The 26,526-nt window shown below is 46.6% G+C and overlaps 1 protein-coding gene across 2 annotated transcripts; it reads left to right on the top strand.

Annotated features, from left to right (window-relative positions):
• Nucleotides 1–6,248: 6,248 nt before the first annotated feature.
• Nucleotides 6,249–26,420, top strand: TMEM39A (transmembrane protein 39A). Of its 2 annotated transcripts, XM_075765224.1 has the most exons (9): nt 6,249–6,664; nt 17,968–18,161; nt 19,720–19,942; nt 21,309–21,392; nt 22,823–22,965; nt 23,420–23,768; nt 24,584–24,771; nt 25,231–25,351; nt 25,908–26,420. In XM_075765224.1, exons 2-9 carry the CDS (start codon nt 18,049–18,051, stop codon nt 26,139–26,141), a joined length of 1,455 nt encoding a protein of 484 aa, XP_075621339.1. In that variant the 5' UTR covers nt 6,249–6,664; nt 17,968–18,048; the 3' UTR covers nt 26,142–26,420. The 2 variants fall into 2 exon arrangements, with proteins under 2 accessions (XP_075621339.1, XP_075621348.1); XM_075765233.1 differs by lacking the exon at nt 21,309–21,392 and having other exon boundaries at nt 6,346–6,664.
• The last annotated feature ends 106 nt before the right edge of the window (nt 26,421–26,526 follow it).

The raw sequence follows: 26,526 nt of genomic DNA, 5'->3' as shown, positions 1-26,526 counted from the left end.
GCGAGGCTGGGGATGCGGGCCAGCGGGCCTTATCCCTTTGTTCGCTTTAAGATTTCACAGCAAACTCAGGAGACATAACTCTTATCAGCACAGGTCAGATGGTGCCGACGGCTCGGCACGCCCAGAGTGTTCGTGCCCGGGTGCCAGAAGTCTGCCAGGCCTTGCCGTTCCCGGGAACGCAGAAATGCCTGCCTGGGTTTTTCTGAAGCTGCCGAGGAGCTTTGAGGGCCGCGGGCATCACAGCATTTTGCATTGCTGGTAGTCGTCAAAAGTTGAGTGTTTCGCTTCCTCTCAAAACATGTCATATTTAGCACTTGTTTACAGCGAAATTAGGTGGGGCTTGGCAGGAGTTCTTAGAATCTCAGAAATCAGAACTTAAAGATACCTGCTTCTAAAACCTAATTGCTCAGGAAAGAGGCGTTCCCCTTCCTTAAGTGGAATCACAAAAGGGCTTTTTGTGTCGAACCTTAACAGAGTGGGGGCAAAACCCCTTCAAAGTGTGCATGCCTACATGCAGATGGCTGCAAGTGTTTATCTGTTATTACCAAGTTTTCTTTGTATATTGAAAAAGCCTCAAAATCAAAGGTATTTTCGCCTGCAGTACAAATTAGGTCACTGCATACATTAAGCAAAGTTCACATTGCTATAATGTAACATTTGTTGTTTCTCCATGCAAAACTTTCCAGTGAAACTGCCCCTACATGCAGAAAAGGAATAATTATTTATATTATTTGGTCAAAATATCAAAGCTATTTCACTGACAATGGCAAGAAATACAGAAGGGGAGCAGGAGGGTTGACCATCGTGCCGTCCTGCTAAGTCCGCCTGGCTCTAGGGTAAACCTGCAGAGATGCCTGTCAGGAGCTGGAATATTCCACCCAGACCTGATAAAGTTGCACCCAAGAGGAATCTGCTGTCAAGCACTAAAAAAGCCCTCCAAGAAAAAGGCAAAATTAATCTTCTTTTGTGGTGACAAATTATTAACTTCTGTTAAAAGAACCAGAGGAGAAATTTTCTGTTTGTAAGAAATTAAATGAAGCAAAATGTTGCAAATGTTTTTGCAAGAAAAAAATAAACTCCACTGAAACTGTCAGAAATTAGATCTGAGGGAGAACGAAAGATAGTCTTAAATTCTGTTTGTAAATTGTGAAGGATGTTGATAGTCCAAAATTAAAAGATGTATGAGTAGTTGTTCAGTAAAAACTGCATGAGTGACCCCTTTTTAATGGTATCAGTCACACCTGTTAATAGTTTTAGTCAGGCTTTATAATGCTATATAATTGTCAAATCCAGCTGCTACTTCCTGGTTGCAATCAAATCTGTCAAAGCGGCATTGGTCTCAAAGACAGTAAGTTTCTGTTAGTGCTGTGAGAATCAGAGCTGTAAATACAGAAGACACTCCACTGAGAGAGTGACAGAGAGCATTAGTCGTGGTTTGACCCGGTGACGGTGTATTGGCATTATCTGGCTTGTCAGGCCACGTTCTGACTTGGATGTGAAGATGGTAGAAGTGAATAGGGATGGGCAGAGGATCTGCAAGTGTTGTGTGGACTTGGAGGTGTCTGGGATACTGTGGTACAGAGGTACAAAGGATGTGTGGGAAACACGGGCTATTGCAGTGAAGGCATTGTGGGGGATGTGGGAAACAAATGCACTGAGAACAGCGATTAACTCCGTTTATGGCCCATTGAACGCTGTGTTAAACTGATACAAGCACTTCTATGGCTACACCTTTATAAAAGTCTCTCTGCGTGTTTTCCTCCACAAGCATTCTTATCTGGCAAATTTAGCATTTGTCGAACTTTAATCAGGTTTCTTTCCTTGGGACTAAATGTTATGCTTGTTTCAAAAAATAAAACCCTCTTGTGGATCTCACGGGAATGGAGTCTGTACTGAGAAGGGTCCTGAGTCTAGGTTCTCCTTCAGTGATCTGTAATTTTTTTATTAAGCAAAACCATACATTTTCCCCTACCTCAGAAATTCAGGTTGTCCTGAGGGAGATCTTTAGCTGTTGATTTTAATCTCGCTTGTAGAATATGACAGGAACTGAACTTAAGCTACCCAGAATATCAGCCATGCATCATTGGGCCCCACACCACATGCAAATGTAGTAGAAGCTATTTTTTTCCCCAAATGGCTCAGTGACTCAAGGTTTTCAAAGTGTAAAATGATATTTTTGAAATCTTTGAAAAAGACTAAAGATCATTACTTGTGGAAATAATACCATCCAATAAATAATTATCTGTAAACTCAGTAGTAGGTATTTCAATGGGATGCTACATCTCCAGTTTGGAGGAGGACACACAGTACATGGCATGTTGAGTAACATTATTGTGTAGAGGTAATGAATGGACTATTTTTTTTCCTGTCTTAGAAGAGACAGTGATATCAGACAGAAAACCTGATACCTCATCGGTTTTCTTAGCACAGAATAAACAGTTTCCCTCAGAAATCTAATCCATACCAGCAGGTTTGTAGTGTTACTAAAAAAATTACCAATGAAGCAATCCTGGATATAGTTTATCTCAATATAGCATCATAGAAATATCAGAATTTCTGAGCAAACAGAATCAGAACATGGGTCATTTGGATCTCTATCTGTTAGTGTTGCTATTTGTTGAACAGGAATAGATTTTAAAGCCCTGCAGGTTAGTTTCCTCTTCACGTAGACATCAGTGATCTGAAGTAAAATTGTCCTATAACATGACTTGTAGAAGATGCACAGAAGCACCATTTTCTTGGACGCAGATACAAAGCCCACATCAGACACTCTTCCCTGCAGCAAGTGTGAAAGCAGCCTTTCTTTTCATCTCTGTTCTTCAATCCCACAGTTTAAACACAGGCCATTTACCTGATGAATCTTTTGGATGAAAGCTGTTTGCCTGATACAATGTGGCCTTGGAAAATGAACAGCAGCAGCGACTCTTTCTTGCATGCAGATGTGATACAGAGGAACCTTTGAAAGGGAGATTTGACTTTCCAGCAGTGGTTTGCACACAAAATCCAACCTTTGTGTGGGCACAAGAGGAAGTTCCGCCTCAGGTGTTAGGACATCAGTGACTTGCGATCCCTGCTAGACAAGTATTTTCTGTAAGTGTTAAGATAGTTGCGTTAAATCTAGAGTTCTGTGCTCCTGTTTTTACTGTGTCTTGTTCAGCTACACCCTATCTTAAACCTTGAAGCCCAATCCTAACGCACACTAAATAAGCATTCAGTAGCACAAAATAACTTCCATGGAAATACTCCCTGGCGATGATGACTTACTGTCACAGTTGTACAAGTCAGCAAAGCAGAGATCGCTTTTACATAGATCGGGTGCTGGTAACAGTGTGGTGTCAGTAGCAAGGGGTTTAAAGTGGACTTCAAAAGTCATCTCAGTAACTGGTGGTCATTCAAGCAATTGGTTCATGCTGAATTTCATGTCACTTCAGCTATACTGTTAGTGGTACCTAATCTCATCTGGATACATGTACACGAGATGGAAATTCTGGTTTTGCTTTGTCAAGGTAAGGCTTTGACTCTCTTGAGTTAAACAGCAGCTGTATCACGGAGTGAATTTACAGGACTGTTGAGGGTCACACCTCTTTATGTCCCATACATTGCAGGGCTGTAGCCCTACAGTAAAAGGGTAGAGGGGATGTTTGATAAAAAGAAAAAGGAAGGAGTTACATCAGTAAGACTGGAAAGGGATTTGAAACCAAAGGGAGAGCAAGTGACAAAGAAAGAGTGTTTAGATCTCCCAAGGGACAGCAAAAAACAGACACAAAGCATGGCAGAAGTGAGAGGCAGATGAAAAGGCCATTAACCTGAAATACCAGAAAGAAAATGAGAGAAGAAAACAGGAACAGTGGTAAAGATAGGCAAAATCAAGTGCGCTACTGGCTGAGAGTGCAAGAAATTCTGTACTGTTAGCGTTTGCTGGCGTACTGGCCAGTGGGGAAAGTGGTGGTACAGTGACTCAGGATGAATGTGGTATCAAAGTCCCTGTTGCGGTTATGCATTTAATCAGAGAGGAAGGGCCTTTTGGAACATGGCCCTCTGTACTTTCCTGGGCTTCTCCAGTGTTTCCCATGATAAAGTCCCATGCAAGGATCAGTTAAAACACTGGGGGGTTTTCACAAAATGTGACAAGGACGGTCTCATCTTTCACATTCTGCCTGAGCCACTCCTTGTTCCTCAGTACTAACTTCCTTAGCTCAGTTTGGATTACAGTTTCCTTGCAAATGTGGGGAGAGCAAGGACCCAAACATTCACACATCTCTCTGATGAGTTCAGTGATAAAAATAGAACACACTGGATTGGCCACAAGGACAGTGGCAGCTAAATGCAACGTATTTCTGAAACAGCATTATCAAGGATACATGGGAATAAATTGACGCTCCGCAATTGTCCTGGGCTTACACTGTTTCCATGTGAGAATGAGAAGGGAAAAGATAAGGCACCCAAGTCACCATACCATTTCACTGAATTCTGTAGGCACAACCATTAGTAAGTAGTGCACTGGGGAGGAGGGTGTGTAAACCTTAAAACATCCAGTCAGAGTTGTTGTCAGGTCATTAGCCTAACTTTTAAAAATAACACAAACTTTCTTCTTGGAGTCAAAATGCATAGTAGCCATAAGATTCTTCTGCATGTATCCAGACTTAAACTGGTTCAGATTTGTGGCTGAGAAGAAATTTCCCCTCTGCTGAATTAGCACAGATCTCTATCTCCTACCTTACTGTGCCCTGCTGCACAGCTCCATCAACCAAGATTTTCTGGGTGTATCTTAAACAAAGAGTTGCTTTCTCTTGGAGCAGGGGTCTCAGGTCTTAGCAACACCTGAGGTTAAGAACAACGTATTTTTTTGAAAGATTCCACATTTTAGTTTGGGGTTTTTTTCCAGCTGATCAGGAACAACAGAACACTTTGGCAGATTTCCTAGTACAAGGTGTGTATTACAGAGGAGTGGACACAGGACTATGGGCACAGTCCGCTGGTACAACTGGGAGGTCACTGGTCATTTCTGTGACTACAGGGAGAAGGATGAGCAAAACTGAGGTGTGAGGGCAGTGAGGCAGGCACATGCAATCTCTTTAGAGTGCGGCAGCTGTGGTCCAGTTCATAGACATGAAAATTACCGGAAGATGCTCCTGAGGCTGAAGGAAGGAAAGTGAATACGTGAGGGACAGACCCTGACCTGCTGGCAGGGAACGAGGAGGGAGAATTCTGTATCAGAAACAAGCACAACCACACTAATAGGCCAATGAGACTTTACCGGAGCCCCTTCCAGACCATGGTTTTAAAAGTAAAGCAGAACAGAGAGGAGCATTGGTTAGGCCAGCTCTTTCCATTTATCATCAATTTTTCTGCCCTGAGTTACCAGGTTCCTAGAGTAAAACTTAATCGGTGCATCCCCACGCAAAATTGTCTACTGCTTACATGCAAGCTTATTTCTATCCTCCAATATTTCCTCTCGCTCCCTGGGAGAGCTTTCTTGCGGTGCTTGTGAAAGCTAATCATTCAAAGAGATACCTTTTCACCAGTACAGCTCCCCAGCTTTGGGCTACCACCTACAAGCTGCCCCAGAAGCACCTTGCGGAACGCTGCACAAGAAAGCCTGGGGTTGGTTTGGTGTCAACCCCCTGCTGAGCTTTGATTATTTGCTGCCGCTCGGTGGCTGTTGCAGATACTGCCCGACGTCCCTTCCCCGCTGCTCGCTCTTCGCCCAGCGCCCCGAGGCTGTCCGGAGAACCCGCCGTACCCTCACACATATCCGGGGGGCACAGGTCTTCCCCAGTTGGCGTCTGCATCGCACCTCAGCCGGGGATGGCGGTGGCAGCAGGACTTTTCCGCTGTTGATGCTCAGCCACGGGATAAAGAGATTTGCTGGCTGTAATGAAGCAGTTAATTATAGTTTTGTTGTTGGGTTGTTTTTTTTTTAATCTTATCATGCAATACGTGGAGCTTTCTGGATTTATTATTGCGATTCGACAGCAACAAAATTGTTCTTGGCGTGGCAAAGAGCAAGTAAGGAGACGGAGCATCTCCCCTGGAGACTCCTGCCTGGGCCTAGCCAGCATGCCGGCGATCCGCGGGTTTAAAAAAAAAAAAAACAAAAAAAAAAAAAAAAACCTAGCGAAAAAGGACAACGTGGCGGCAGCACCGAGGCTGCCGCCGCCGGTAACGCGGCCGGGCTGCCCTGCTGCCACCACCAAGATGGCGGCGCGGCGCGGCCGCCCCGCCCCCGCGGCGCCCTTTCCCTCCCTGGGCCGGCCGCGGCCGGCGGCCGCCGCGGTGGCTGCTGCCGCCGCTGCTGCCTGTCGCCCTGTGATGAGAGCATCAGCCCTCACTGCCACGTCTCCCGGGCAGCTGCGGCGGCGCGGGCAGCCGGCGGTGTGCAGGGCCGCGCCGGGGCGCCGAGACCGGGCTCGCCCGCCTCCTCTTCCCTGCTTTTCCCTTCCCCGCCGCGGCTGCTCGCTCTTGCTAGTGCCCCGCCGCGGGGCGCCGGCGGGCAACGGCGAGGAGGGTCTGCCCGGCGGGAGGAGGGGCGCTCCGCGGGGCACCCGCCGCCGCAGCCTCGTCCCCCGCCGGCGGTCGGGGCTCGCCGCCTGGCCGCTGCCGCCGGAAGGGGACCCCGCTGCCGGCTGATGTCCGAGCCGCGCCGCCGCCCGCGCTTGGATGTGTGAGTACCGGCCCCGCCGCTCCCTACGGGCAGCTCCGCTCCGCGACAAGCCCGAGCCACCGAAGCGGGCGGCGGGCTCCGCCGGGGCCGGGTGGGACGGGACCCTGTCCAGGCGGACAGGGGTCCAGGCTCCCGCCGGAGCTCCCTCAGGCTGCCCCGTGCGTGCGGTGCCGCCTCCCGCCTACCTGAAACTTGGTGTGCGTGTGTCTGTGCGTGCGTGTGCTGGGGAGGGTTCTGCTGGCTTTGTTTCGTCCTGCTGGTGAGTTACGGCACTTGGTCCCGGGCTTCTCGTTTCAGACGTTTCCTGATGCGCCTGGGTTAAAGCGAGAGGTCCGCGATGGGAGGGTTGGGGGTTAAACGCGAGGAAGTTGGTCTGGGGTCACAGGTGGGTTTGCTTTGGGCTTTTAAAACGCTGCCCATACGTAATCAGTCCTAGAAAGGAGGTAGGAGAGGGCAGCGTCTTGTGGAAGAGCTGAGGCAATCCTGTGTAAGTCTAGGCCAATCTAACCTGCCATAAGGTACCGTTTCCAGAATGGATGTGGGTGCGCAGCTCTATGGCTGTTCTTTTTCGTACCGCTAAGAAAAGCGTATCAATCATCCTCCGTTATTCAGGGTAGCAGTTGGGCCGATGATTTTCTTCATCTGCTCCTTCACTGCTCCAATGTCATTTTAACGTGTGAACGTGTAGCTGAAACAGAGGTAGCTTTGTTTGCAGTGTACGATCACTCTCGTGCATGCTTCTTCATCGTGAATAACAGGCCCCTCATATCACTGGCATCTCTTACAACTGCAAGTAAAAGAATCACAAAATCACATGGCCGTATTCCAAAGTGGTGAGTTGCAAAGTTTTTGGAGAGGAGGCACCCCTTCTGTAACTAACTCAGGTCTGTTAACGTGCTGTGATCAGAAGAGATTTTCTAGGAGAGGGATACAGTAGCACAGGGTTGGGACTGGAATGGCCCAGCTCCTGGATGTCAAGAGCAGAAGCCCAGCCCTTTCACCCGCAGCCTGCAGCTTTGCTCACCTCCTGGCACTCCTGTTGTTGGAGTGGCTGTGTTTCTGGCACTTGTTTCTCCTTCCAGCCGCTCCTCTGGAGTGCCGGCTCCTTCAGCCAAGGCACTTGGTATAGTGCTCGGGTGATCCTCTGCTGGTAAAACCCGGGCCCACTGGCACCAAAGCAGTAGCCAGGCAGTGTTGACCTCTGGGAGTCGTGCCAAAACTTCACTCACTCTTTGTTGTTCGTTACCAGACTGGAAGTTCTTCAGGTGTAGATAGAGGTACTCCTTCTTTCTGTTCCTGAGCATCTTTGACTCGGGTTTTGCAGTGCAAACCAGCACATAAGGTGGGAATGCTGTCCAGATCTGATTTATTTGTAAGGACAGAGGAGCTCGTGTAATACCACTTAACCAGTTAACTGCGTCCAATGTGATGTGTACTTCTAAACTCAAGACCACAGAGGTCTGCATGCCTCTTGTACAGCTCATTCCTGGCTGTCTCTTTGCAGACCTAGTGACTTGCAGGCATTTGAGACCTGATTTTTTGTTATGTATTGCTTAAAGCAGACAGACCTAGTCACTCTTTTGTCTATGCTTTCTTCAGACACCGCTTTTTGGTCTGAAATTTTAGAGAGAGAATTGAATTAGGTATGTAGTATTTGAGGGGGAAACCCCACCTTTCTGCTGGTTTTGGAGCTGGGCAGCACTGAACGCAGATCTTTCTCTGAAAGTGTCTGTATTGCAAATTTACTTGGGCAACTTGAGTCTGGATATCATAAAACTAACATTTTTTTTTTTTCTTCTCCAGGCATCAAATCTGGATGTTTGACAATACAGCAAGAGCAAATAAGCTAGAAATGTTTGTTAAGGTGGCTTCCAATTTCCATGAGCATTCATTTCAGAAGCCAGTTGGGCACCCAGTACGACTCTGTAGAGTTACTGCTCCTAAAGGTGGATGTGGTGCAAAGCAACACAATAGCACTGATTCTGAGACCGCCCTACTGCTCAGTCTCAGTGTGCTTTCTCTGTGCCTCAGCATCATAAAATCCTGGAAAAAAGTTTTCTTGTGGCAGTTACAAGCATGTGGTTCAGTTTTAGTTTATGAACATGAAACTCTTAGTTGAAGGGGTTGGATTCATACTCTGGATCTAAAGAAGAGAGATTTTGTCAATACTAAGATGTATGTGCTTTTTAGCACTGGTGAAAATCAAGTAGAGATTTGGTTGAATTTGTTTACTATTAGAAAGTTTGGTCTTAAAAATATTACCAATTTCCGACCATTCTTTTATTTGTCTACTGTGAAATTTTCTGTCCTTGTGTCTTTATGGACTGAGAAATACAGAGGAGGGTTGAATTTGGCTTGGATAATCTACTTAAATGCATGGGATCTTTAGACTTTAGTATTACTTGATCTGTCATACTTAATTGTGCGGTATGATATTCTCTTATACGTATTTTCCTTTTTGGGGTCCAATTTTTGTTCTCCTTGCATTGCCATTCAGTTGGAGAACCGATACAGTTTGATAACAGTACTGCAGTGCTAGCTGGTGCACAAGAAACCAAAAGGAAGATACAAAATTAGGACAGTTGACCTTCCTCTTTTCTTGGTGATCCCTTCCCTCTGACATCTCCTTAATCTGTGCTCTGGCTGCAGAGTTTGGCCTGTCCCAGTAATGGATGGTGCCACAAAGTTAGCTCTCTCCTCTTCTTTGTTCACCTAACAGCGGCAGGTCTATTGTTCTGATGTAAACTTTAGTCCATTTATGTCTAACCATACCACAATTAGATAAGCGGTACAGCTTTCAGCAGGTGGATTTTTAAAATCAGCGGTGAATCTCTAGTAGCTGTGTGACTTGGGCAAATCGCTCATGAGCTATCACAAACTTGCCTGAAAGATTTCCTGCCATTCTTCGCGGGGTGTAGTCATTTGAGAGTCATTTCCAACCTTTTTTTGACTTTTTGGGCTGAATGTGTTGCAAGCGGAAAACGAGACTTCTGGTGGGAAGTGAGTATTATGCAAGCCAGTCAGAAAAGCCATGCTGGCTAATGTGGTGCAGCAGGATCCATGTATGCTGGGGGGTTTGAAATGCTTTGTTTAAAGGAAAATTGTCAGTAGACATCTGCACCCCAGAAATACTTATAAGGGAGTGTGTATGCAGGTGCAGACACCTAAATTAGTCTTGGTATAATTAATTATACCAAGGATTAATGTATCCTATTGCGTATTCCTGATCTGCTAGATTAATTGCTCTTTAAATGGTCATATGAAGCTCTGAGTGCTGCCTACCAGAGCAATGGAAGTTGAAGACCCTTACCGTTTCGTGGGGAACTTGTGTATTACCTGTATCTGTTATTTAAGAGGCAAATAGAGGGGAGTTGATGTATTGTCATATGTATTTTGTATTTTAATGCAAATTTATGATTTATGGAAATTACGATTTACTTAGAATTCCCTGCGATAATTTTGCTTTTCCATGGTGTCGGGGATATGCAACTTGTTGTCGCACTTATACTTTCTGATATGAATCCCAGTGTGGTGACTTGGGGTAAGGCTCAAGGAAGTGTTTCTTCTTGTGTTCTACTCAGTGCCTTCAAACTTAGTGCTACAGATGGCAGATGCCTGCCTTATTTTTAGCTGTGTGAGGACAAAATAGAAAAATCCTAGTGACTCCCCATGATTTGTCATCATGGCTGATCGCCATTAAATTAAACACAGGGATTGGCAGAGGAACAAAACCAGCAGGAAAGCTGCTTCTGTTTGTTTTAAAAAAAGCTTGTCTAAAGCACTAAAATAATACTGTAAAAAATATTCACTACTACATACAGAGACCCCTGGGAGGAGAAATACTTGCCGAACAGTTTATCCTGTTTGGGGTAAGGAAATTGAGGTCTAAGTCGGTAAAACAACTTCCCTGGAAGTCAGTTGAAGGAGAGAGATTAAAAAGCAAAAGAGTTCTTGGCTTGCAGTCCTGTACTCAGGCCATTAGATCATGTGTATGTGTTCAGGCTTGGGAGGAGAATGCATATTTTGGTGCCTTGCTTGGCTGAAAATTGTAAGATGGGCTCTTAAGGCAAGAGCATTTTTTTTTTTCCTCCTGCCTACCTCGTAGCGATCTGTTTTGCTGTGTGTTTGCCCTGATAAGTGGGAGAAGAAAATTTCAGTGGCCATAGCCAAAATTCCCATCCTTTCCCAGTTGCTGTGCGTTGAGTGGTGTAACGGAGGGCAATTGGTGGCTGTGTTTTAGCAGTGCCGTGCCTGTGCAGTGTTTACTGAAGAGCTTTGCTGCAAGATCTGTTTAGGAGTGTATGTTGATAAATTGTATTAACGGCCAGCTTTGCTAGCTTTGCCCGTGTTGTGTCTACTAATACGTCATCCTTGTGATTTTGCATTACTTCCCAAGCAGTGTCCTCTTAACTGAACTTTTGTTTCTGTCAGTAACAGGCATGTGGAGTTGAAGCTTAAAACTCTTTGTGGCATTACATACTCAAATCCTGTTTTGGATCTGAAGCTGAAACTCTACCGACCTTTCAGACGACAGTGCAGTTTGTCTTTGAGAACCGTACGTCTAGCTCAGTAATTCCCGCCAGCTCTTTAGTTTGAGCCTCTTGCTCGGGATGAGGCTGGACTTGCTCTCCCTTTCCCCTACACGATTTAGAAGCATGGAAACTGTAGGACCAAAATAGACCATTACCCAACTGGTCAGGCCTGCATTTCCCTCTGCTGCTGGAAAAGCTCAGCTTTGCAATTCTGTCTTGTTCTCGTACAAGAACAAGCCAATGCTTTCTTTATTCCCAGATCCAGTATTTGGCTGGGAGTGTCGCTGTATACATCGGAAGAAGCCAAAGAAAATGTTAATGTCTTGCTAACTGTGTGATACTGTTGTCTTGGTGAGGAGCGTGTTATCCGCCGCTTGTAGCTGCTGAGCCCTGAGGATCTTGTGTTGTGGGCGCTTCTCCCCCCCCTCTTTTTTTTGGGAACATAATTTCACTTGTCTCCATTCATAAAATTATTGTAGTCATTCATTAAATTCTTACTAAGATGTTTGCTTTGACCTCCTGCAGCAGTTAGTTGCACAATGTAATTATATGGTTATGAGGTATTATTTTATTACTCCAGGAATCGCGGCTTTGTTCCTGTACTCGCCAGAGGTTCTTTACGAGCGCTTAGTGTGTGTATCTTCTTTCCTCCAATTCACAAAGACTTGAACTCATCTGTATTCTGAAGAGGACTGTGTCTCCTGCATACCTCTGGAAATCTCTTCCTCGCACCCCCTAAAGTAAGGTCTTTGAGGGGATTTTTAAGGAATGTGTGGGATTTGGGTTGGAAATCCCTCTCTGTTTTTAAAAATTGCTTTTTCACTCTTTTGAATAATTTTCTGGGTCTAGTGTATTAAGAACTTAAGTCTATGCCCCATCCTTAAAGAGCACACCTGCAAAGTGAGCTGAACAGAGCTTACTGCACTTCAACCCAGAGAGGCTTTTCCTGGAAGACTTTTCTTTCCTGCTCCTATTTTTGTCGGCGGGTATTTGAAGTGGCAGCTGCAAACAGCCAGCGCTGCCTTCGCCTTGACTTTAGGTAGAACTTTTAATTTCCCTACTTATCTGTCTGCTCAGCTCTAGCCTGCTTTACTTAAGATGTCTGAAATGAGTCATACAGTATATATGCCGTTTGTGAATTCTTGCTGCTTTCTTGCTACTTTCACCCTTCGTTTTTGGCACGTGAGGACCAATAGATGGAGCTTCTTCAGCCAGAGTTGTGCTGTATCAGAAAAGCCTAGACTGACTTGGTCTTGCTGAGTTGGTTTTGTTATTACAGAGGAGGCTCTAGGTTCTTAGTCACTGAGCAAAAATTAGCCTTGCTGGTGCATCACCTGACAGTGGTGATTCACCACCCAGTTCTCGTCCTTTTTGCCCGACCCTGGGCTGTACTTCAGGGGGGGTTTCTGTCTCTCTCCACACCGAATCTCCTTCTTAATCCATTGTTCGTATGGTGGTGAGGACATGGAAAATGTGCTGACTTGGGACACCTCCCTCCTAACCAGTTTTGCCTCACAGCCCTGGGGCCGGGGCCGAGCTCTGGGCCAGGTGGCGGGTGTGTGCCTTTGGAGCCAGCCTGAGTTGAAAGGTTGTGTTGACTTAGCATTGGGGAAGCTCTGCACAAGCTAAATATTTAGCTTTCCATCTGATAACCTGTTGGTTGTTTCCTCCCTCCAACCAAATGCTTTTTTTATTCCCAAACTAAGGTAGGGCTTAGGGCTTCCACAAAAATTTTGCAGCTTCTTGGCTTTTGGTGTGGCAAACTTGAGGGTGCCAACAAGGTGGCCTTGTGATCAAAGCACGAGTGTGGCGATCGCTGTTCCGAGGCTCTCTTCTCAATTTTTTTCATTTGTTTTTTTAATGCGTTGTGTGTGTGAGTCGGTTACCGGCTTTGTGTCTCAGTTTTTCCATCTGTCAAAATGTTGTTATTTAAATAAATAAGTAAAAGGCTCACGCTAAAAGGAAGTAAAAATAAGCCATAGTAACTAGGACTCACAGCAGTTCAAAAGAAAACTTGACTATAACGTGAATTCACTGATAATTTGCAAAGAAATTAGGATTGCTGGACAAATGCAAGTTTGGGATTAGGTTGACCAGCTGCAGTGACTTGAAGTGAGGACATTAGTAACCAGGAGACTTTTTTACATTGCTTGTTTCAATTTCGGAGACTGATGGGGGCGGGAATGAGGAAGAGGAGAAAGAGCTGTTTGTCATCCAGCTGAAAGTCACGACTGTTACAGTATATATATTTAATCCCAAAAGTTAGAGAATCCTACCCTATTTTCCTCCTCCCATCCTTCCAGAAATGGTTTCACCGGGGCTAGTAACTGTCTTTTGCAGCCTTGCAAACAAGGTTTTATAAATAAGTCACTGTCTGGGACAGAGTGAGTTGTTGTCACCTGTGAGGTGACAACAGAAGCTGTACGGGTGCTGGCTGCACTGTTCAGTGGCAGCCCTGGCGACAGAGCCTTTCACTCAGGTCAGGGTGAACCAGCAAGGTCTTAAATGGTCCCTGGCCTTTCAGGTCTGGGAGCTCGCGCCTCGGAGCTTATCCACAGTCCAGTTCCAGGTTATATGTTTCTTTTTGAAGGAAAATGGTGTAGAAGCCAGTGCTCCGGACAGCAGGGGGACAGGGGGCTGCTGCAGCGGGGGGAGGAATTGCACAAGATGTGGAGAGCTGTGGAGATGGGTGGTGGTGCTCACCATGGCACTGAATGGCTGCTTCTGGCACTGCTGCTTCCATGCTCCTTGGCTTGTACTTTCCCTGCGCCATTCCCAGGTCCTTTATCCCTCTGTGACGCACTCGATGCTAGCTGTGGTTGGGGCTGGAAACATCGATGGTGTTTTGTTAGCGCTGGTAGGTAGTTCCCCGTGCTTCGTGTCAGTGCTCTGCAGCCGTGTCACGGGGGTGGCCTGCTGTGCCTCCCTGCGAGGGAGCACTGCACAGGTGGCAGCTGTGTTTCCATGCCTGCGTAGCCATAAAGCACGGGCACCCCGAACGGAAAGTCTTGCTAGCAACCCCGACAACGCTGGGAGCTTCTGTGTTGCTGAGGAGGAGGCAAGCCGAGCTCCCTCGCTAACGGCCACAGAGGCAGCATGTTGCTTCACCCCAAGACATCTTGTGCTTACTCGGCAGGAAGAAGGCTGTGTTGATCAAGATGGAGAGTTGCAATAAGAGACCTGTGGTCTTCTCAAGCCAAGTTGCTGCAAGTGATGGTGGCCACATTTCCCTTTCTGCTCTTGAGAGTATGGTTGTAGGACTTGTGGAGCCAAGGAGTGCCTCTTGAATGTTTTCCAAGCTCTGAGAGTTCTCACGCCTCAGTGCAGCTCCCTGAGAGGATTGGAGGCTCAGAGTTTTCTCCAATTTAAAAATGTTAACTCCATCAAAATAACTGGCTAAGCATTGTGGCGTTTCCAGCAAAGAGATGGGGAACCAGGCAGACTTTTCATTCTGATGAGTCACTGACTCTCTCCTGATTTGCCTCTCTTAAGAGCTGTTTGGGCAGCTGCTGATGCAGGAACATGATTCTGAGTGATGGTCCCTGGGGAGCAGGACGGGACTGCATGCTGCTTTGCCTCTGAACTGGTGGATAGTTTGTCTGCTTAGCTCTTTGTCAGTAAAGCCTTGCTCACAGCTGTGCTTCTTGCCTGCCTTGTCAGTATAGCTGGGGAGCTGCTGGGGGGTGTTGGTTCAGAGAAACAAAATGCCCAAGTCCTTTCTGTAGTCCTAAAAGCATGAATTGGAAATCAGAGGGTCTGATGCCTTACGTTCCTGGATCTTCTTAGAACTGTGTCACAGCTGAAGGTTTTGTCTCTGTCACGAAGAAAGAGCGCGGTCCCTCTCTATGACCCAAGAGCTGTCCATACCCATATCCGTTCCCCCTGCGTGGGCAGGACCACTGTCCACTGTTCTGTAGCTGCTCCCCAGATCCTCCTTCAGTGTTTTTTATGATGCCCATGTTTGCCTGAGAGAGGAGATCTTGGAAGCTAGGCAGTTTATGTTCTGGGAATGTTGAGGATGAAGGGACTACAGATATGTGACTTCTTTCTTTTGTGGGAAATTATAGGTGAACTGGGAAGAGTAATGTGGAGTCACATTAATGGATTAGTGTCTTGTCAGGAAAAGGTTTTATCTTCCATTACTCACTTTTTGTGCCTGTGACCCTATATAAAATAAGATTGCTGATGGGGTGGGGACTCTGCAAACAGAGAAGGGAGCCTGGTAGACTCCCAGCTTGCTCTGCGGGCTCTTTATTAACACCTAATATGACTTGGATGCAGACAGGAATCTTATCTGTTGGAGTAAAGGTTCATGGACACTTTTTTTTTTCCTTGTTAGCGTATTTTTCACAGTAGAATTATGGCTTTGTTTATTAATTGAAAACTATAAAAAGGCTTTTTCCCATGTCTCTCTCCTCAAACAGGAGGGCTGTTGATTGGTTCAAGGCCAAAAAAAGCAGACTTAGAATCAAACTGATCCGTAATCTCACTGCTTTGTTTAACTTAATCTGGGGAGCTTCAGTTTTGCGTGGCTAGTTTTACAAAACAAAAGCAAACAAAAAAAGGAATGATTTTGCTCTAATAGACACCTACCTAATTTGATCAGGCTCCAGTGAAGTAAACGTATTTAAATCTTGGCTTGAGGAACTACCCTGCCTATATGTTCATGGATCACTGTGAAAGGGCTTACTCAAGTGCATTTAAAATATGGTGGACTGACGTTAAGGAGGGCTCCTTTCCACAGGCATTCTTTTTTACTGGTGTGGAAACCTGCATTTTACTTGTTTGCAAAACCAGAGAGTGGAAGTGCGATTACTCAGTGTCCAAGTGTCTATATTGGTGAACATGTGAAGCATACTAATGGGATAATACTAATGAGAGCTGTTAAATTATTTACATGAATTATTGAATGTGGCATAAAATACCTTCCATTGTTAATACCGCTAGTTAGACCACCAACGTATTGCATCCGTTATCATAAATATCCTGTAGGTTGAATCAGACCAACTGTTTTAGCTTCCACAGTCCCTGTACTAGTTTAATTTGGCTTAAAATGGCTTTCAAAGTTGCTCCTTTTAGAAGTTTTTCTCCCCCCCCCACCTTAGCTGCTTATGTAAAGTGTCTGGATGCCCTAGTGAATTCTGCATTGTCTGTTTCTGCCCCTACTCACCTTGTGCATGCAGGAGAGTTTTCTTCTGTTTATATTTAATTACTGAAATAGAAATATTCCCAAATAAAACTCTAGAACATCCTAGAGAAAGTTCTCTGAAAGCTTTAGTGTCCTGACTAGAAAAGTAAGGAAGGCTTCAATTCTCTGTTGTGTTGTCATTGGAATTATAATGAGAGTTTTGAAGTTGAAACACGTTATTTTCTTCCAAACCCAAACTGTCCAATGTTTGTTCTCTTCTTTCATGCAACTTCACAACTCTTTCCCTGCCCTGCCTCCAAGATCTCTGTTGTTGGTTTTTTAAAATTATTTTTGCAAGTAACCTTCATGTGGGTACGTGGAAAGCGTTCATATTTTGAAACGTCTGGATTTTTGTTGAAATTTTGAGAATTGGTTATTGGAGTAGAGATGAAGGATGGGAAACTTTAATAGAAAGGACGATTCTTTGAGAGAGTTCTTTAGAATACTTCTCCTGCACAGTGTTCATGGTGACAGTGGTGTGACTCATTGAGCAAATTTCCTGGCATTTCTGCCAGCTGTGATTTCTCAGGATTTTACAGGAGGTGATAACTAAATTATAAATAGATGATAGGTTCCATCTGTAAATTTCAAAGCTAGATCTAGAGTTTCCCAGAAGGTGGGTGTGCTTATTTTTGGGCCTTGGGTTGGCTCTGGCTAGGATATTTTGCCAAAAGGACAGCCGATTAGTCTCCAGACGTGCAGACACACCAGAGTCCTTGTAGCGAGATGCTCGCTCAGTGTCTTGATTCTGTACAGCATGTGTGCTTGGAATGACTTCCAGATTTGTGCTCCAATTCAACCCCTCACTCTCTTATGTCTGCTAGCCATCAGAAACTTACCTGGTTGCTGAAATCCTTGCAGTGTCATGTGGGAGACCAGTGAAATAAAAATAAATAAATATTTGCAGGCTTACTTTTAAATTTTTTTTCTTTTTTTGAAGGCTGGAATATGTCATTGCCCAGCCATGCATTTGAAGGACATGCATACATGTGTGTTTTGCTGCACTACTCTGCTAGCTAGAACCAGAAAAATGCATGTCCTACCATCATGTCAGTCCTGCTTTCTTAGCACAGAAGGGAACCGAACCATGCAATTAACTTCACAGAGACCAATTAAGGGTGGCTGTTCTGAGCTCTGGCAGGGAGGGTCCAGCATCAGAGCCCGTTGAGTGATGTGTTGGGTGGTTAAAAAGACCTGAGAAGCTCTAGCAGCTCCTTGTAGCAGAAGAGGGAGAGTGCTCTTCCCAGGCTTGCTTTTGAAAGGAGGCACACAGTCCTGCGGTCTCCGGCACTGGAGATGCTCAGTGGCGCTATCCAGCCAACAGGAAGTGCTAGCAGTCGCTGATGGCTAATTTAAGCAGCCGCTTTTTAAAGACACAGTGTCGGTGGCGTCTGTTCTGCGTATGCAAGCAGACGCTGATCTGGTGCTGTTGAAATGGCACAGTGTTTTAGTGTGCTGATGGGTGTCCCACAGGGCTCTGCATGTATGAGAGTGGTTTCCTTTTGCAGGAACTCGCTTGGCTGGGGTGTGAACTAGGTGACCAGCAGTTTGCCACTTCAGTGATGTTTCTGCCTCCTTTGCAGACCTGGGAAGGCTTTGGGATCGTTGTCTGGGTCTCAGGGCTCAGCCTGCCGGAGGCACTGGAAGTGGATTGGTTCCTGGTCATGCCCGGTGGAAGGAGGGGACCCAGCCGGCAGCAACTAAGCCGTTCAGCTTTGCCTTCTCTCCAGACGCTGGTTGGCGGGAGCTGCGGAAACGGTACCAGTTTGAGAAACAGGTGAGGATGAAGGTAGGGTTGTTGAGACACTTGTGGCTAGGATAGCACTAAAAGCTAGGAGCCTGGATCCACTCTGAACTCTGCGTGGTTAAAGTGAGGAACTGGGACATGGGGATCTCAAGCCCTCTGCTGTGCTATTAGGAGAGGGCCCCTCCAAGGGAGAACGTGCCCTTCATGACAAACCTCTTCCAGCTTCTCTTCCCAGCTCTGTTGTGGCACATTCTTCCCTCTGTGGCCCCAGACTTTGTGCATTAAAATCAGCCCTGTGGGGAGATGGTGGAAGTGATCTCTGCCACCCATCACCACTGACTGTGGTCGCAACGGCCAGGGGTGGAAATCGCACAATGCTCAGTTTGTTTCCTGCAGCAGATCCCAGAGCAGTGAGTCCTACCAGATGATGAGTCCTCATGTCTCTTGCTCACTTGCCTGCAATGCCACATGGAGTTAAGTGTGACATGTCAGACCTCAGCTGTGAGTCCCCCTCCTACGTGACAGAAAGGCAGGGCAGGATGATGCCTATATTCTGTTTTAGCCCTGTTGGCTGCAGATGAAACTAATTCTTGCAGTTGGGAAAGCTCATCTCCATTTTCTGGGGAAGTTGGGGGCCGAAAAAGGAACACACAGAGACATTCAGATCTCCTCGTTTGGCACAAAGACTTAAAAGGGCCCAATGTTACTTCCTTCCATGCTGAGGTTATCAGACTAGAGAAACTATTTGCTGTGCGTTGAGGCTCTGACCTACTTGGTATAGATTCATTGTTACAGAATAGAGAGATCCAAGCCATTTAGCTTTGGCCTTTAAAGACTTCTCTGGCTGGGACAGATGGATGCATGGCAGAGTGTTAGATTCTTGAGGAGCAAGTGACTGTGTTGAGACCATGGAGTCAGTGACCCAAGGTCCTGGGGGAACACTGCTTATCCTCGTTTCAGTTAGACACAGCATAATTTATGTCTGAACTTCCTCCATCAGTTTACTCTGCCAGAGCTTTTAGTTGTCCCGGCCTCCTCTGAAGACTAGGAAAGAAGGAAGTGTGAGAACAGTTGAGAGATCAGCTTCTAGGAAGTGGCTGCACTCCTCCTTTCCAGTTTCAGTTGCCTCTCTTTTCAAGAGAGGAACTGTGAGCAGAAAGACAATGGGCACTTGGCAATACTGGAGAAAGAGGCCGGGTGCCACTGTAATGTCCTAGTGATGGCCTGAAGGAGCCACCATTAAGTGCTCAGTCTGGCACAGAGTCCTTAGTGATTTTTGCTTGGAGTTGCTTCCTCACTCTGCACCTCTGTTCCTCCATCTGCAAGTTTACTGAAATACTGTTGGGCATGTCACAGCACCTCTGGCAGACCAATCTGTTGTCTAGAGAAAATGCTGGATAAGGCTTTTGTCTGAGCTAAGATGAAGCTCACCACCAGTCTTGTGCCAGGAATACAAATGCAAGACTGCTGCCATCTCTCCTCTGTCAATGCCCTGTCCCAGATTCACAACCCCAAGCACTCCCTGTCCTGGAAAATGGTAGAGATGATGTAGAATGTTTACCAAGTGAGTGATACCTGTCTGCTTCAGGAATGGTAGTGCCATCAGCCTCTCCGCACCTCCAATCACAGCGCTGATTACTCCAGAGCCTGTACGTCACTGCCGGATCCCTGAACTGCCGTTGGATGGGAGCCTTCTCTTTGAATTCCTGTTCTTCATCTACTTACTGGTAGCCCTCTTCATTCAGTACATCAACATCTACAAGACTGTCTGGTGGTACCCATACAATCACCCTGCTTCCTGCACCTCACTGGTGAGTTCCCCAGCAAATGCCATCACTCGTGCTTTGTCATTTCACAGCTTCTTTCCATGCTTCTTCGGTCCAGGAATCACCAAGCATTTGACATTAAGGGGGTAAAGGGGAGTTCACATGCACCCCCATCAGTGAGGGCCACGTCATCCCCCATTTTACAGGGGAGAAAATACATGGAAGGTAAGAGAGAGGTGTCAGCAGGGCTCCTTCAGTGGAAATTTCTTGCAGATAGCTGCATGGACTAGCTAGCCCCTAGGGTTTGAAATGGAATTGAGACTCCAGGAGCCTGCTGTGGCTGCCCCTTCTCAGTAGAAACAACAGAGCCTGAGAAGAGAGAGATGATGGAAGTTTTCATTAGGATCTCACAGCAGGTCAGCAGCAGAGGAGTTTGGGAGGGGTTCAGATCCTCAGCTTATGTAAACCTTCTGGTCTTCTCAGTTTCAGTCTTCTTCCTGGCCCAATAAGCTTCACAACGTGGCAGTGACCTGTACCTGAGTCAGCAAATGTGGTCCTTCAATTTATATTGTGTGCTTGCTGCTTGGAAGCATGAGGTGGTTCCTTAGTTAACTATACCAACAGGTGGTGCTGGTGTTCCAGTTATACAGCTATTGGTTTCAAGTTCAGCGATGTGATGCTGGACACTGCTTTCTTGAAGAAAAAGCATTCTAGTTTAGGCTCCCTACCCAAAAGGATTTAATGGTCATATGTTTGTTCCCATCAGAAGTCAAGCATTCTCATTTACCCAAAATGTCCTTGAAGTCCCAGAAAGCAGTATTCAGTCTGCTAACTGTTCTAGCCAGAACACATTTGATGGCTTCACTGAAAAACTGTAGCAGTCCAAGAGCTTTGTCTAACTTGATGCAGTCAGAGCCAACGCTAAACGTCAAATACAGATCTATGGCCTGTGAAGATGACATTTTTCAGATCAGCTTGATTATCAGGGAGCACTGGTCACTACAGACCGTTTCTGAGACTAAAAGCGAGCTGGTGTGCTCGCTCTGGAATCTGTTTTGGCTGCCCTTGCTCTGGTTGCTCAGTGGCTTTTCCCAGGAGAACTTGCAAGCTGTTCTCCATTGTAGGATCCTCGTCCCAGATGTTCCTTTGACCCCAAAAATACCTGCCTGAAGGGTGGGTTGTGGGTTTGGTTTGTTTTCAGTGGAAATCTCTCCATGGGAAGGAACCTCCATGTGGGGAAGATCTTCTGGAGACATTCCTGTGCTACTCCCTTCTCCCTAATAGAGAGACTTGAGGAACGCTTATACAACGTCCTAACGTTCTCTCAGCAGCTAGCTTTCCAGTACCACCCCAGCTGGGTGGTTTCAGAGCCCCTTCCAAAGGTGAAGACCTTTTCTTTTTCCTCCTTCAGAATTTTCACCTCATTGACTACCACCTGGCGGCGTTCATCACAGTGATGCTGGCGCGGAGGCTGGTGTGGGCCCTCATCTCTGAGGTAACATTCCCACTGTTCCCTCTCCTGCCTGTAGTACTGATTGCAGATCATGACCACCCATGGCCTGAGAAAGTTCTGCATGTTTCTTCCCCCAGAACAAGTCTGAGTGTGAAGGACTGATTTTGGGGATGCCCTTCTGCCTTGGAGTTTTCTCCTTGAGCCCATTCATGTCCTGCAGTATTGGGTAGCTCGGTTGCCTCTGCAGCTAGAAGGAGATGAAATGGTTCCACTTGCTTCTTTATCCTGGCAGGCGCAATACTGTACCTCGCTATCTCATGCCAGAGAAGTGGCTGAGAGAATTGCAACTCAGGTAGCAGAAAGACAAATAGGGAGGTTAGCCAAGACTAGAAGAATGAACAGCAGATTAGAGGGGAAAGGTCAGGAGGAGGATGTCTGAGCACACTAAAGTGAAATAGGAATAGCTGGTAGAACTGCTTTTCCAGTCCTGGTTACTTTGAAACTCTGGTCACGTCACCTTAGATTTTAAGACCCTCTCTGTGTGTGAGAGAGCAGAACCAGGCCAAATACATGTTTGAGAAAGGTCAATTTGAGGAAAATGGAAATTCTGTCCACTGAAATGGTTGATAGAACTCCAGGCTAAGCAACTAAGCAGTAAGTTCAAAAATAAATAAAATAAAGGAAGTTATGTCCTGTTCAGCAGGTGAATGGAGAAGAGGGATCACTGAAGTTCTGTTTTCATCTCTGATTCCTGCCATTTTCATTTATGTTCACATCCTCTGTAAAGTTTCCCATAGACTGAAATTTCTACATTGAAACCTTCCATGCAAGTTCTTGCACATCCCATCTATTGGCTCTAACCCCTAAGAATCTTTTCATAGTTCAATTGCCTTCTCCCCTCTGGAGACTGGAACAAACTTTCTTGCTGTCCTTTTGAAGGTGGTGCCTCCTCGCTAGACTGCAGCTTGTACATCCAGCAGAGATGAGTGGTGGAAATCTAGTTTTGGGATTGCCGAGGTGCACCATCATCTCCTCCCTCAGCCAAGAACTATGATATTCCAGTTCTTTGGGAAAATGAATGCTGAGACCTGATCTTTCTAAAGGAAAGAGCAATAGGAAATGTGTTTCAGGCTATCCTGGACTATCACCAGAGCAATAAGGCACTTGAGCAAAAATATTTTCTACTTTGCAGCTCTTTTTTTTTTTTTTTTTTTTAAAGGCCCTATTTTAGTCATACCCTACAACTTGTGTTTATTTGCATCTTTTGGATTCTACCAATCATGAATAAAATCAAAGGCATTCACCATTTTGTAAGAGAGTCAGTCTCCTCCTCCTGGGAGGAACAGGGTAGCCACCCCTTTTATGGTGCCTCCTGGCACCCCTCTCCCTGCTCCTCTTCCACAGGCACCCACTGTGCTCAAGTTCTAGCACAAGTGTTACAGGGCTGCTGGATGTTTCTTCTCCCTTTGCAGGCCTCTCAGGTTGGGGCGACATCAATGATTCACTACATGGTGCGCCTGGTGCTGCTCACCCTCTGTGGATGGGTGCTCTGCTGGACTTTGGTCAACCTCTTCCGCAGCCATTCTGTTCTCAACCTTCTCTTCCTGGGCTACCCGTGAGTGACACCACCTTCTGCCTTCGGGGCCCCGGGGAGCAGAGCTGCTGGGGGTGGCAGGAGCCACCATGGGAAGCAGAGCTGTTGGTTGTAATCTGTTTCCTCACTGTATGATTAAAGGGGAAGTAGAAGTGGCTGGGGAATGATGTGAGGTGGCGGTGCTGAGCTGATGAAGCAAATTGCCTCAGTATGGTGTTTGTGTGAGGGGTCTTTACTGTGACCAAAGATTGAGCCATTGGGATTATTGATTCCACAAATGAGATTTAAAGAAGCTTCTCTGCACAGTTGTGAAAGCTGCAGCCTCTAGCCTTTTATGGGGGAGAAGAGTTGGCCACTAGCTTCTGGAGTGAGGGTTCCCATGCGGTGTCTCTCTCGTATGGGCCAAGATCTGTTCAGGATGGCTGTCATTTCAGCCCTTTTTTTTTCCCCCCCCCCCTCCTTTTTTTCCCTGCAGGTTTGGTGTCTACGTTCCTCTGTGCTGTTTCCACCAGGACAGCAGAGCACAGCCCCTACCTGCGGACTGTGGTTACTTGGTACAGGACCAGATGGTGGATGATGGGACTTCAGCTGTCAGCAGCCTGGTCAAACCCAAAGATTTCCTCTCACTTCTGTGGGAATCCCTGAGAGAACAGTTCAATAATCCTACGTCTATCCCCACCCACAGCTGCCCCCTTTCCCCAGATCTCATCCGCAATGAGGTGGAGTGCCTAAAAGCAGACTTCAATCGCAGAATCAAGGAAGTTCTCTTCAACTCTCTCTTCAGTGCCTACTACGTGGCATTCCTGCCACTGTGTTTTGTGAAGGTAGCTTTTGTCTGGCTCTCTCCATGCCCCTGCCCGCCGTCTCCTTCTGAATGTTGTGTGAATTACTGCCAGGCCAGATTCTTGGTTAATTCCCCTTTTCTCTGTCTCCCCTTTGGCAGCCCGGATAGCGGAGCATGGCTGCATCCGGAGTGCACTAGTACTGCTCCTGGTTGGCAGATAGGTATTGCCATAAATGTGATGCACCTCTAGTCCCATCACCCCACTTACTAACTCCCCTTCTCCCACCCCCTGTCCTAGGCAGATGGATAGCTGTGTTCTTCCTAGAAAAGGGAACCTGTTGTTACCTGTCTCAGATCCAACATCCTGGCTTTTGACTGCTTGGATCAGAGGCTTTGGTGGTCAGCCTGTTAGACCCAACTAGGATTAGCTTGGCAAGCTAAATCCAAGAACCTCTTGTCAATGTGGGGGTTGTATTTTTTCAATCTGTTGTTTTTCTAACTTGAACGAGCTCTGGTTGGTGTAGTGAAATGGGCAGGGCTCCACAATCCATGTGGCAGTCTCAGTGCAATCGGTGCTCCTGGGGCAGTTCTGTGGCAAGCAAACCCCCTTGTTATCTGCTGCTGGAGGAGGAGATGCACCAGCTGCAGCATCATCCCCCGCCCTTTCTCCTTCAGGTGAAGGAGAAGGGAGTCTCGAGTGTTTCCTAAGCTGTAACCCTCTGAAATCACTGGTCCAAAAGCGCATGCCTGTAATGTGTGGTGTGGGTCTGCTGGATGCACATGCAGTACGTCCATTGTCATTCCTTCCTCCATTTTGTGACAGTGGTGCCAAGTTCTTGCCTGGTCTCTTTGCAGAGCACCCAGTACTACGACATGCGCTGGTCCTGTGAGCACCTCATCATGGTGTGGATCAATGCCTTTGTCATGCTCACCACTCAGCTGCTGCCTCCCAAGTACTGTGACCTGCTCCACAGATCAGCTGCCCACCTCGGCAAGTGGCAGAAGCTAGAACATGGTTCCTACAGCAATGCTCCACAGCATATGTGAGTCTGGGGGTGGGGAGGGGTTGGCATGCTCAGCAAGGGGCTGAGAAGGCATTCTATGAGCAAATATCAGCAGTGCTTATGTACTGAGGACAGTTCTCCATTCCCCATGCGACTCTGCTGGTCCTTCTGTTCCCTAGAAACATAAAACATGTGCTCTAGAGAGCTGTCTGAGCTCCTCTGGTCACTGCTGGCTCCTTCCCAGAAACAAATGCTGAGATTCTTGGCCACTTGTGCAGGGGCAGGGAGTGGGCTAGGTTCTTGCACTGGGAGCCGTTTGTTGATGTTACTCAGAGTCCATCTGGTGGGCTTGTGATCACCTCTCTGCTTTTCCAGTGGGAGCTAGATGTCCTAGTGGCAGAGGCTGTGGTATTCTTCAAGATGCAGTCCATTCCTGTGAACTCACATTCAGGCAGTTGGGAGCACAGATGCTAACGCTCTGGCATTCTTTCCCTACAGCTGGTCAGAAAACACAATATGGCCACAGGGAGTTCTGGTGCGACGTAGCCGATGCCTCTATAAAGCAGTTGGGCCTTACAACGTAGCAGTGCCTTCAGATGTGTCCCATGCCCGCTTTTATGCAAGTATCTTTTCTCTTGCTTGATGTGTTAGGATTGTGGGAGGGAGGAGAGGCTCAAACCTAGCTGCAGCAGAGCAGATCGTGCCGAACAGAGTTCAGTGCTGCGCAGCAGCCTGCTGCTGCTAAACAAAATACCTGTTTGCAGCGCAGGGGCTTTCCTGTCGCAGTATTACAGCAATGTCTGGGCAAGACGGAAGCCACGGCTGCCTTGGCACTGCTTTCTCATCACGGTGACGCAGCTCTGTGATCAGACAGTGGCATATTATTAAGAGGGTTCTAGTTAACGTCTTCCAGGGAAATGGGAATGTACGTCAGCTGCCCAGTAGGTTATTCCATCCGTCCTCCCCTTCTCAAACAAAATGAGACTTCTACAGGCCATGTATGCTGCTTTCCCTAAGTAGCAGCTAGTGGTGGTTGGAGTACAAACGTTTCTTCTGCCCAGCACAGCGGCTGCTAGCTCAGCAGTGCCCAACAGCATTATGTACATACCCCTCCTTACTTTTAACACTGCAACAAATTACAGAAATCTGCCCTTTTCTTAACTGTTTCCCTGCAGTTCCTTTTTCACCGTCCATTACGGCTGCTCAACCTGCTGATTCTCATCGAAGGCAGCGTGGTCTGCTACCAGCTCTACTCACTGCTGCGCTCAGAGAAGTGGAACCATACCCTCTCCATGGCCCTCATCCTTTTCTGCAATTATTATGTCTTATTTAAGCTCCTCCGGGACCGGATAGTATTAGGCAGGGCATACTCTTACCCACTTAACAACTATGGACTCAAGGCACACTAGGCCGGCCAAATGTGTACCCCTTCTCTTTCCCTTCCCACAGGGCAGTGAGGGAACCTCAGAAAAAAAAATATTTTCGTACAGTTCTATTTTTTTCTTGCAGCGTTTATAAATATTTAAAATATTTTATATTTTGTATACTATTGTTTTTGTGGGGCGGGAAGGGAACCAGTGGCAATTAAATGTTGCTTTATAAACAAGGTGTTATTTTATATATATATAAAAAAAATCAATGTGTATATACCGTATATCTATATCCATACATATATCTATGTGAAGCAACAGGAGTGTGTGTGTGGTCACTGTGTCCGCTTTGCTCACACGACTGCCTTGCTATTGCATACTGTGCGGGTAGAACTGCTGTTCTTTAGGAACTGGGCTGCTGTAG

This window comes from Balearica regulorum, chromosome 1, assembly GCF_011004875.1.
Source record: "Balearica regulorum gibbericeps isolate bBalReg1 chromosome 1, bBalReg1.pri, whole genome shotgun sequence".
In the NCBI taxonomy this organism is placed as follows: domain Eukaryota; kingdom Metazoa; phylum Chordata; class Aves; order Gruiformes; family Gruidae; genus Balearica; species Balearica regulorum.
This window is presented reverse-complemented; position numbering and strand designations above follow the sequence as displayed.